The 12,458-nt window shown below is 39.4% G+C and overlaps 1 protein-coding gene across 1 annotated transcript in view; it reads right to left on the bottom strand.

Annotated features, from left to right (window-relative positions):
• Nucleotides 1-12,458, bottom strand: part of LOC102210102 (protein shisa-9) — a 117,146-nt gene that overhangs the window by 16,478 nt on the left and 88,210 nt on the right. Inside the window, exon 4 of the mRNA XM_005750162.1 lies at nucleotides 2,311-2,427. Coding sequence (XP_005750219.1) covers nucleotides 2,311-2,427 — 117 coding nt within the window. The remainder of the gene's footprint in view (nucleotides 1-2,310; nucleotides 2,428-12,458) is intronic.

Raw genomic sequence — 12,458 nt, 5'->3', positions numbered from 1 at the left:
GAGAGAGAGAGAGAGAGACAGAAATAAAGCAGTTACAAAACAGAGAAGAGCCTATGGGTCATCAAACAGTCTTAACTCAATACCTAGACATCGAGTGAGAGAGGAGGTTATTGCACCTCCGTCTGTGAAGGATGTGATACTTTGAAGTATTTTTCAGGGAAATGTGGCTGACGCTCATTGTGGATAGGGGATTGCTGCTGCTGCAGTCGGCCTTTGTCTCCCAGTCACTGAGCAGAATAATGAGATGAGATTGTCTCATTCTTGCTCTTTTTCTCTTCAGTCATTTTCCACAGTCACACCACATTTTGCTGGCCTCAGTTTTTGCGAGCTTAGTGTCCTAATTCTATGTGTTTAATATAAACGATCAACTTTTTCTTCATTCTTGAAAACAGTAGTCAGCACCACGTGGGCTCTGCTGCAAGGAATCACTTACATGTTTTGATGGCTGCAATTAGAAATCTTGCAATATTAAGTAAAGTAAAGTAAATATTTCTCTCTTGTTCAAAGCAACATTTTAGCTCCTGAAAGTGCTGTTGAATGAACTGACTGAATTATATATGAGAGTTTGGAGTGAGGTGTCTTATTTTAGCCTTACCAACAGGCACATTATTATAGACAACTACTGTCTGTGTATATGCATATGTATGAAGTCCCCAAATACCACTTTCTACAATTTTTGGCTATTACATCAATTCAAATCACTCCCAGTGTATGCAGCTAAACAACACAACAACCAATCACAGTAGATCATCCCACCAGCCGATCCAAGTCCTACACCATAGCATTATTCCAAATGTTTTATACTTAATAATCAGTTCAAATCTGCTGCCAGTGATGGCAAAATCATTTAATTCATTTATTTTGATTTCCTAAACACTGAAAAGTTGCATAATGATACCAGTCAATCCGTTGCCACATTGTTTAGTTACTTTAACTACTGCAATAACATCTGCGTTTACATGTCAATAAACAATGCATGCACATGTGCCAAGCTGCTGTTCCTCATCTTTGTCACAGTGTCCTTATCTGTCTGAAGTGATCACATGAAGAAGGTGCGTGTGTGCGCTTTTGTGTGCATGTCCCTGTTTGCATCTACACGTTTACACTTCCCTCCCTCAAGTGTGCATTTGCATTTGGATGAACAACATCCTGCGTGTGTACGAGTGTGCGATATGTTGGTTTATTCATGTATTTTCACAGGGCAAGCTTGAGGCGTGAACTAGACGCTTCACCCTGCTGCTGGCCAGACTCTACTGTCACTCAGCCAGTCTCTGTCGTGTGTGCACGCGTATGTTACAGCTTTGGTTTTATAATGTGAACCAGCTGAGTTACCATTCCACTACAAGTAAAAGTACATCATCATTACTGGTTTTACCAGTCTCACACTGCTGAGTTATGATCAATATTTCCAGGAAGGACCTGCCAGTATTATACTGGTTGAACTCACCCGTTGCACACAGTGCGTTCTTCTTTAATTTAACTGACTTTTATGTTTTGTCTCTGTAAATCCAGCATGCATATTGATGGCTTTCCACTGGTTTTTGCTGTATATTTGGACAAGTTATGTGTGTTATGTGTGTATTATTGATGACAGCGCAAACCAACCCAAGCTTTGCTATCAGCCTTGTGTGCGCATCTGTGCACCTTGCTTCTAATCTCCTGCTCGCCAGTGACAGCTTCTCGGTATAATGTGTCTAATATTTAGCTGCAGAGACCAAAATGAAAGTTTAAGCTGGATGGTGCTACGGTGCATGAAAGAGCCTTGCTAACATTGTTTTCCTCAAAAACTCAATAGAAGAAAGTAGCTTCTTCAATTTCTGTTGCAGCTCTGATTTATGCATCATGGTGGTGAGGATATTGTGGTAATTTTTTTCATTTGTTTTTTAGGCAATTTTCTTCTCTTGTGTAAGTGCCTGCAGTATTTTTCCAACATTAGATCCTTGTAATATCAAACTGGTAGAACAATATTTGAGAATGGGTGATTATTTAAATCATGGTGGTGGGCTCATATGGTCATAATATTTACATCACAGCTGCTGTAATCTGGTGTAACAGGGTAAATCTAGACTCTACCACAGCACTCAAACATGATTCATAACTCAGAATGTCTGGATAAGAGTCAGACTCATACAAAAAACCCATCATTTTCTACTACCGTACACATTTGGCTTCACTGACCTTTGTACAGTAAGTCTGTGTTCTGCAAGTGACTTGTTATGTGCACACCAGCAGCCGCATCCATGAGTAAGCATGCAAACATACAGCTGTAAACATGTATGCATGTAGTCAGGTTTAGTATGTGTTACTCACCCACAGCCTTGAGTGAGGCATACTTGTTGAAGCCAATTCCCAGGTTGTTGTGAGGGTGAGACAAAGCCATGGCTGGACCCAGAGGAGATAAAGCTGCATTGTTTAAATGGTTGTGATCTATGAAAGACAGAGAGGGAAGCAAATATCAAACAAATATCTAAAAGTTGATCAAAGAAAATGCTAATTGAGAGAATATTCTCAGGAGGAATAAGCGCATTAAACCATACAAAGAGAGAAAAGCAGCTCTCCTCTCTATAACTCTGGCCTTATTTGGCTGACATTTTTTTTATGAATGGATGGGGATGATTTTTAAAGGTTTTTTTATGTTTCCATTTCCAGAAAGTGATGCAAAAGCTCTTTAAGCTCTGTAGTCGGGAATGCAAGAACGAATTAGCTGCGGGCGTGATTTGTGCACTTCTTTCAGGCCACATTACAAAATGTCCATTTCCTGCTCAAAATAACAAATATATTCAAAAAGCTGTTTTTTAATTTAATTAACTTTTTTGTTATTTTTACATCTGCAGGTCAACAAGGACACGAGAAAACACCACTTACCATAGGCCTCTGTTTGAGTGAAAACAAGGACAGCTGACGAGGAAATTGAGCACTCAAAACTCAAGCTGAATTACACAAACACACCTTGCAGAAAAGTTGACAGATTTGTTTACAGCGCTGAAAGTCGGATGAACTTGCACATTCACAGCTGCATCGCTATCGGCTAACTGAAAATGCCCGCTCACAGTCCTGCAGGCGTACAGCTAAGCATTCAACTGTAACTTGACAGCTACTCAGCTGAGGCACTCATCACCCAACCACAACCTCCATCTTATTTAGTTTTGGTATTTTATTATGACGATTGAATGGTCATGTATATTTTTATTTAACCCTTATGCCCGCTTCAAATTTTTACCCTTTCGACACACAAAATCTGCCATTAAAAAATCTTTTCCCCCCTTTTTTCACTTAATCAGCTTGAGCCCTTATAAAATGATCAAAACATTCAGGATTTTAACTCTTTAAATACAAGTTTAATTATTCATTATTTAAAAAAACAAAACAAAAAAGAAAAAATTATTTCCCATATTATAAATAGTCGGGGGGTGGGGCATCGCTGAGTCTTGGACATGTCAAATATCAGCAAAATCTGATAACAGATACTCCCTCCTGACACCTTCATGGCCAGAAGTGTCTCATTGACTTCTACTGAAATCACATGTTTTAATCTCTAGGCCACTGTAGTATAAACCATTCGTCTCATTCATCTTACCCCCTCTTTGCATTATGGGAGTGCAAATAGGGAAGTGGAAGAGAAATGATCAGCAGCATAATTAAGACATGGTTTAGCATCACCTGATCTTGCTCTAACTATAAACATTTTTAAAAAAATAAAACGTCTTGATTCTAATCTTAAAACTAGACATGGTTTCTATCCCCCAAGTTAACCTGGGGGAGCTGGTTCCACAGGACGAACCACAATTAAACCTCCAATCGGAGTTCTCTGTTAGGGTAATACGATACTATTAGGTCTTTAAGATATGTTGGCACCTGATTATTCAAGACCTCATATATGAGAAGGATTTTTAAATTCAATTCTGGATTTAGCAGGAAGCCACTAAAGAGAAGCTAAGATGAGAGAAATATGATCTCCGGGGTCCCTCTTCTACTCTTAGAAGTTAATCTACATTTTAGATTAACTTCTCAGGGAGCTTTTAGAAATGGCTGATAACAAGAAATTACAATACTTCAGCTTGTAAGTAAGAAAGGTACAAACTAGTAATTTGGCATCACTCTGAGAGTCTATTTGTGATTTAAGTGACACTACACAGATGAAAGGATGTAGTCCATGATATGTGCACGTTGAGGGACATATTCTGGTCATTTCTCATAGTTTTACTGGAGGTCAAGCTAATGCCATCCAGGGTAAATATTGGTTCGATATCATGTTTCTGATGATTTTAGGGCAACGTGCAATAACCTGAATAAGTCTGAATTTAAAGGTAGAAAATTGACTTCTTGTTTTATGTTGAAGGTTAGTTTCTCATGTGGTTTTTGGTGATTTTACTTTCTGTGTTAGTGTCTGATTGAATCCACCTGTACCTTGTGTGATCTCTCCAGTGTTCACTCTGCGACTATTCATTCTTTATCAGGTCTTTGTCATTAATTCCTCCTGTTCACGAGTTATCCTGGGTTTTTAAAAGTGACATTTTTTTGTTATTAAAAAATAATCTTAGAGGAAAATGGGTGACAGAATCCCAACTCTAGTCACCAAAGGTACCTGTTTCTGCAATTAATCATTGGAATCAATGGAATACATTTTTCAAAACAACATAAAAGCAACTGCACTCATTTTTGACAATAACAACACAGAATCTCAAAGACTCTGCAAGCCTTTCTGAGAAACAAGGTCAGGCCAGGATTACCTCCCTTCTCTGAAAGTGTCATCTTTCCAGAAGTACAAAACTTAGCTAAAACTGTTTCCTGAAGAGGATGACGCACACACACACACACGCACACACACACCTGACTCCTGGATCCACCAGCCCCACAATAGCTGAAATGCATCGATGGGAATCAAGCGAGGGGGAAACAGGAGAGCGAAGCGGAGAGCGTGGGAGACGCAGGGAGAGAAACCAGAGAGCGAGGGATGTGACACCAGCGCTGACTGATTGAATTAGAAATAGATCTTCACTTCCCCTTGTAATTGATATGCAGTAATGACACGCTGTGTAGCACAGAGTGCAGGGAAGCCCAGTCGTGTGTATGCGTTGTATAGCTGTGTGTGTATGTAAAATATCTTGCGTGAACCACGTATGCCGCCTCTCTCATCACTCATTCGCCTACCTAGAGTTAAAAGGAGCACATCCATCAATCAACCAATAAACAAAAACCCACCTACACTTAAAATTGCTTTAGTTATTTAATTTAAGCAGGAATTGTGAGCGATTGCACAACATTCAAAGCAATTGCTCCTGCTCTTTAAGTGCCCTACATTTGGATCCCTTGTTCTCAAGCACTCCTTTTGTGAACCAACAACAGTGGAAATAATGAGAGGGTCAGACAGAAAGACAGGGAGTTGAAGGCAGACACAGCTAATTGATGGAAAGATCCCTGGCCACGCTCCAGTTTGACCACAGGGCTGTTCCCGGCCACCAGAAAGAGAGTTAGAGAGTGAGACAAAGAGGTTTATTTTTGAAAGATTTTGTTGTTTTACTCCAGCATAACATGTAACAGTGCGCATACTACTTTTGACCTTTTTCTGCTCAGAGAGTTTTTAGCATCCTCCTTCAGCAACGTTATGACAGACATGGTAATATGCTGAGGCACAGGACAGAGGACGAAATGCAGGATGGGTAAGACAAGTTTAGCTTAGCGTTAGTGTTATTATTCTCAAATAGTTTTTGATGCATGTGTTTATATTTAGAGCGAGATTTATGAACATGTGCGTCCTTAGAGATAGTAAATAGCTGCTGACCTGACTGGAGTAAAAAGCCATTTGCCCTTCAGTGATAAGGAAGGGCACAAAAACAACATGTCACACATTACAAATGACATTTCAAAAAGAACTTCAGGAGCATTGCCATTGCTTAACCATTAGATTATTAACCATATACAGAGTTTATACAATTTTTCAGCAACAACTAAACATCAAGCAAGCATGGAGCAACAAAAGCCATAGAAATCAGTGTATCTGCATCCGTGCAATGCAGTGGATTTGTTTCCTTTCTTTTTTTTTTTGTCTCTTGCCCATTTATCAACAAAAGAAACAGTGAAGAAAGGTAATACGTAACAGTGAGCAAAAAAGAAAGCAGCGGAGCCTTTTAAAGGCTGTAAAAGCCGAGTCCATATTGTCCACAGTGCCACACCTTTTCTATTACGCCTTCAGTTTTATGTCATAACTTTAACAATATGTTAAAAGCCAAAGCCAAACCGTGTCACACTGCTATAGTAAAAATCTGCTTGTAATAAAACGGTTTAGAGAAATGGTCTATAAATAAACATTATTAGCCCTGTTAAAATGATTAAAGCGAATCTAACATTGTAGCTTAACTCACTTTGGATTAGCTGTGTCCTCATTTTAAGCATTGCTTCATTGTTGGCCTTTAGAATAATTGTTAATTAATTTTGCATCAGTCACAGATGATTAATACCTTACTAAAAGCAGGAGTTAAACTGGTTAATTGAACAAGAAGAAAAAATATGAGGGGGCAGTCGCAGAAGGGTGAACATCATTTTCAGTCTGACAATCACTAATTATTTAAAACCCAGCCTTGGAAATCAAGGTTTTTGATATTTACATAGCACACAGGAAGCAGCACATTAAAAAAGACAAAAAAACAAACAAACAAGGAAAAGTATCTAATGCTTGTTTTATGCTACTCTTGTTGTGCCTGTTCATGCTATTGTGCAGCCCTTAAACAAGCTAATGGCAGGTAGCTCAGCTGTGGGTAAGTTTGTGGGTAATGCTGATTGGCTGGCAAAAAGGGGCGGGAGTAACGGGCAGCATGAAAAGTACAGTCAGTGGCTGCAGTGCACACTTTTCATGGCCGATACACAAACAACAGCACAAACAAGAGTAGCCCACAGACAGGCTGTACCACATACTTTGGACACTTGGTCATAGCTGTTGTTGTAGCATGCTAAAATATAGCAAATGTTCTAGTGGCTAACTAGACTTTAGGTGCTAAAATACTCATGTGACATAGCAAAAACTAGCTAGCTAGCTGCTATCATTGTGATATAGTTTCCACCCTCAGTTGCATAACTTGCTGCCCAAAGAGATTTCTCGCATTGTGAGGGAAAAATATGTATTTCCTGAGTTGTTAACTAGGTGAAACCATTCACAGAGGTTGTTGCTCCCAAATCCTTGTTGTGAGTAGTTGTCCGCTAACACCCACTAACAAACCACAGAGTGGCAGTGAAACTCGAAAACTGCGACACCTTCAGAGCTCGATAACCGGTCAGCAAATACCTGTTATTTTTTTCCAATAATTGGTGGTTACCAGGCAATCGCCAACTGGTCTCTATGGTCTCTTTTGTCCTATAATTACACGGTTCGTATTTTTTTCAGTTGTTTTTTAAAAATTTTCTACCCTGTAATATGCACAGCATGTTGATTGAATTGATTTCATCAGCTGTTTGATTTGATCAAACATGTTGTCGACATGTAGTGCAGCTCGGTTCTCTGAGCATGTAACTCCTTACGGATCCTCCTTCATATGTTTCTTTGAGTTTATGTTTTTCCACTGAGGTAAAGAGAGAGTTTTTAGGAGAAGTCACAGGAGGATTTTCTTTTTTTTTGACAATTCATCTGCAACCCCCTTGTTCTCCCTTTCTCTTGGTGTTTGTTTGTGTTCCTTCTGTTAGGTTATGTGGCCCTAGGGCATATTTCTTGTTTTTTCTCAGTCACTGTATTTTTGAAATATTTTTTGGACATCACTTGCTCCATCCAGTTCCTGGGTTCCACTTGACACACTTTTAAACTGAGTTGCTTTTGAGGGGTTTCCCCCCCCTCTCTCTCTCTGTAACCTGTCTGCTTCTGTAAGTGTCCTGTGTTTGCATCATCCCTCTTTATTCACCTTTTTTCAAACAAAAGTATTTCTGCTATCCTTTCATTTTCACATTTATGAAATATCAGGTCTCTAGTCTGTTTTCATTAATGATTTGCGAAATGTTACCCCTCAGCCGTCGCGATACGATTCATACCGCCGCAAAAAAAAGTGTGAGAGAGATTGAAAAGGAACAAATTATTTCCTGCAGTTTGTATTCGTGAATAAATTCTCTCTGAATGTCCCACATTTCCTCTGCATGTGTGTTCACGAGGCTGCGCGCGGTTTTTGATGTACTGTAGTATGGAGGCCTCGGAGGAAAAGCGCTGATAAGAATTCAAATTTATGTTTATTAAATGGAAGCAGATGAGAAAATGAGGACTTTACCATACATGAATGTAATTCACAGTGTGTAGAGGCGAAAACTGTGAAAGTGATGAAATGTATGTGGACCTGTGTGTGTGTGTGTCCTATACCTTTGTGAGCAGCTATAGCAAATAATGTCTGTTTGGCATGTGCACGCTTCCCTCCAGCGTGTATTTGTTTTGATTTGTTTGTGTGTACTTTGAAGCATACCTTGTTTGTGTTTGTGACTAGAGTGTGTGTGTGCAGCCAGGCAGGCAGGCAGGAGAGCACCGCTGGGTGATGGCCTAATTCAGCAGGGCTCAACATCAAAGAGGTTGACTGCTGCAAGGGCTTCAGCCAGTCTTACTCTGAAATGACTACTGTCACACACACACGCGCACAAACACACACACGCACACACACACACACACGCACAGCTAATGAGAGACAGAGAGCGAGAGAGAGGGAGGGAAGAAGAAAGGGGAATAAATGTAAGAACAGCAGAGTGGGATGGAGAGAGACGAGGACAGCTCGGTGTCGTTTAATGGCAAAGACTCGTCATGAAACAGAAGCCGTTGTCTCAACTTCAGCCTTTATACTATAACTTGAAAATACAATGTTTATAAATATATTTATGTTAAATTTATTGTCTGATGTTTCACAGTGCAGAGCACTAGCAGGGCGCAGTTTGAGTGATGTGCAGGGTGATATAAGATCATCTGTGGAACTGCAGGGCACTCTGGATGTGTTTGTGGTTGTTTCATCTTATGTGAGAGAAGGAAAGCAAAGACAAAAAAGAGGATTCAGAGGTAGGACAGAGCAGAGGAGGCTTAAAGCTTTGTCTCTTATACTTTGTGTACAGCACATGTAACGCACCAGCTGTTCAAGGGACTGGTTTGTATGTATGCTGATGTGCATATTCGTTTTTTAGAGCAGAAGGTACAAAATCATATATGTGGCCTCACATACTGCAGGCCACTTGGATCAGTGGCCTTCTGTCAGGACAAAGAAGGTGAGCAGTGATTAGCAGTTGCTTAATGAAATCTGAAAATAAACACCAATTAAAACTAAAGTGAATGCGATTCCTCTCCTTTCATTAAGGCTGTTTCCAAGCATTACTGCCACCTTGTGGTCATGAAAGATAGCTGTTGTCACAGGACAACAATGCACACTTTACTTTGATTCCACTGAAATCTAGTGTGTCTCGATTACATTGGGGGTGTCTTGTTATTGACCGCATAAACCTTTGGTGTTTGATGGGAAACTCATGGAAGTTTAGCATGGCAGACAAGATGCTGCTGGCTTCACTCTGCTAAGATCAGTTTTGATCCGCACATTTGCAGAATGTTTTCATGGTGTTTGATTTATTTTTTGATTTATCATTTTTAGTTCAAAGGAATATCCCAACTGCAATTTTTTTTAAATTCTTTTTGGCGTTAGTACTTTGTTCTATGTCTTTTGTCCTGTCACCCTTCCTTCACTTGCGGCAATGGCTGCCTCTCACTGGTTCTTCCTGTTAAAAAGGGAGTTTTTCCTTCTCACTGTCACCAACAAGTTTACTCATACAGGGCTGAGTGATGGTTGAGGTCTCTCTGTATTATTGTAGGGTCTTAACCTTTTAATATAAAGCGCCTTTAGGCAGCTGTTGTTGTGCGCTATATAAATAAATTCTATGAGTGTGAGAAGAGACCCAGTCCTGTAATTTGTGAGGTGGCATTTTGTCACCAGTTTTGAGTTTTGCTGTTTTCATGCTGTCAGGAAATTGTCCAGTTTGGTGTGATAAGTTGAAGTTTTGAGTTAGTGGTTTTCTTTTTCCATTTATTAACACCATCTATAACTTCTTTATGTGTAGCTGTAATGCTGTTAAACCGCTCATCAGTGTGACAGCTAGTGGTGCTGAGGAAAAAGCTGTTATCAGTGTGATTTTCCAGTTCATGTGGATGATGTTCAGTGTAATGAGAAGCGCTCAGCGCTAGATCATATTGTACAGCAAACTTTTGCAGATTGTAGATTGGTCATTATTTTAAGTCTATGAGTTTTTTGTTGTTGTAATCAGTTTGAACATATGAAATTTCCCCCTCGCCGTCGCAGCTATCAGCTCCGGATTAAACTCTGCATCAGCTCCTTCCTTTTCCTTCTTTTGCATCTGTGAAGTCTTCATTTATATAGATTTTTGTTCCAGTGAGTGACTCAGCCCGCTGTATGGGTTTAACTGTTTGACTGTATAATTATGTGCACTGTCCTTCTTGAGCTCCTGCTGCAATCAGACAGAAGTTTTCTCATTTTTTCCCCTTTTTTGAGCGAGGTCTCGCTCAATCCACAAATCCTTCCAAACACAGACTGTCACACACATCGAAAACATCAGTTGTTTTTTTCAGTTTGTTTGGCAATTTCTGATTTTATGTCATCCGCCTGCTTTTGTCTGAAGGGTTGTTTTAAGCTAATCTGATCGTCTGCTTATATTTAAAAAAAAATAAAGTTCATTGTTTTTTGTGAAATGTTTTCTCTGACATAGAAGTAAGAAGATGTATGCCATGACTGCAGACTTATTTTAAGGGCATAAAATTGACCAAACAGTACCTATAGAGTTTACATATTATGTCTGTTATATTATGTTACATATATGTACTATATACATTATTATATTCTGTTTAATCAGTACAAAAATATGTAGAAACTATAATTTGTTGTTTTATCAGTGGGTAGTGTGGGTTATGTGCTGGACTGGTAGCATTTTATTTTATTGCTATGCTAAGCTAACCATTTGCCTCCCATGGCATCATATTCACATTTAAGATATTTGATTGCACCAGGTAACCTTTAACATATACTGCAAATGGCAGAAAAAATATTTCATGGTACTTACAGTCTTCTTCAGTAACTCTAGGCAAGAATAGGTTAGATAACTGGATGCTGTTTACATGTTAAAGCTTTGAGTGGGTACCATGTGTGCAGCATATGGGCCTCCTTCATTAATATCTCTTCCTGTCTCAGTGTGTTGGAAAAAATACACACAAGCTTTACTCTGTGTTGTTGCTTAGCAAAGCTTTCTGCGTGTCCTCTCTTTCTTCCTCTGATTCTCAAAGTCTCTGACGCTTTTATCTTTTTAAAAATCTTTTTCTGTCACTTTTCCTCTGTTACATTTCTTTTCAGGCGCCTCTTTCTACTTCTGCACCTGCCTCTTCCCGCCTATCCTTCCTCCTTCCCTCCTTGTTTTCTCTGCAACCCCGTCTTGCCTAACTCTTTTGTTGTGACGGTAGAACATCTGTTGCGATGGAACGAAGCAGTGAAACCAATATGTGAGAAAGACTCATCTACCTTCATGTTTTCTTTTTGATTTCCCTGCCTCTTTTTCTCTGCCGTAAGTTTTAGTGAAGTGGGAGCTCAGTGTTTCTCTACATTTCACTCTTTTCTTTAACAGCATATAATCTACGGCAATACTGTTGTACTGATGAGTACTACCATTATGAGCAAAACACTTCAGTGAATATTCAATGATGAAATAATTTTTGCCTCACTGACCTGCTGACTGTCCAGTGGCCATACTTCTAAACTCTCTTAATACTAAGAGGAACGTGAAGAGAGACTGATGAATGACTGCTTTGCCGAGCAAATCACTGCTTTTCTCTTAATTTTTTTGTACTCTTATTCTTGTTCCTCTGTGTTAAATAGAGTAAATGGAGTCATTTCAGCACACTAACATCAATGTTGAAGTCTCTTTAAAAACTGCTCCGCACGCCAAACCCCCAACCCCCCTTTTCTACCCCTCACACTCTATTTGCAGGATAAATGAGGGCTTATCCCAGGATAACACCATTATTTTCTGCCTTTAGCACAGACAATGAATGTGCTGAACGCTGCTGCTCATTGCTTTACATAATGCAGTGAACACATCTATGCATAACACACACACACACACACACACACACACACACACACGCTCATGCATGGACAGAGCGGTTTATCTAAATAAATAGAATTAGCTGTGGAAAGCATGTTGACTACAGAGTAGTCCAAATAATAAATAGAGCAAAGTGAAAGCAAAGTGAAAGAAGAAAGGATGAAAGAAATGGAGGTAAATTAGAGGTGAGGTAAAGATTATCTAATGTGTGTTGACAAACGATGATGTCACATCACTTAAACAAGACTTGAAATGCAGTCTTCAATCATGTAAGGTTCATTAAAACTACAAGAAAGATGTGTCGGCAGTTCACATCACTACTGTAACAGCTGCAGATGTCAGAAGTACTATATATA

This window comes from Pundamilia nyererei, unplaced genomic scaffold (genome assembly GCF_000239375.1).
Source record: "Pundamilia nyererei isolate P.nyererei 1_Seehausen unplaced genomic scaffold, PunNye1.0 scaffold00264, whole genome shotgun sequence".
NCBI classification, from domain to species: domain Eukaryota; kingdom Metazoa; phylum Chordata; class Actinopteri; order Cichliformes; family Cichlidae; genus Pundamilia; species Pundamilia nyererei.
Note: the sequence above shows the minus strand (reverse complement) of the source record. Positions and strands in the feature narration are given on the sequence as shown.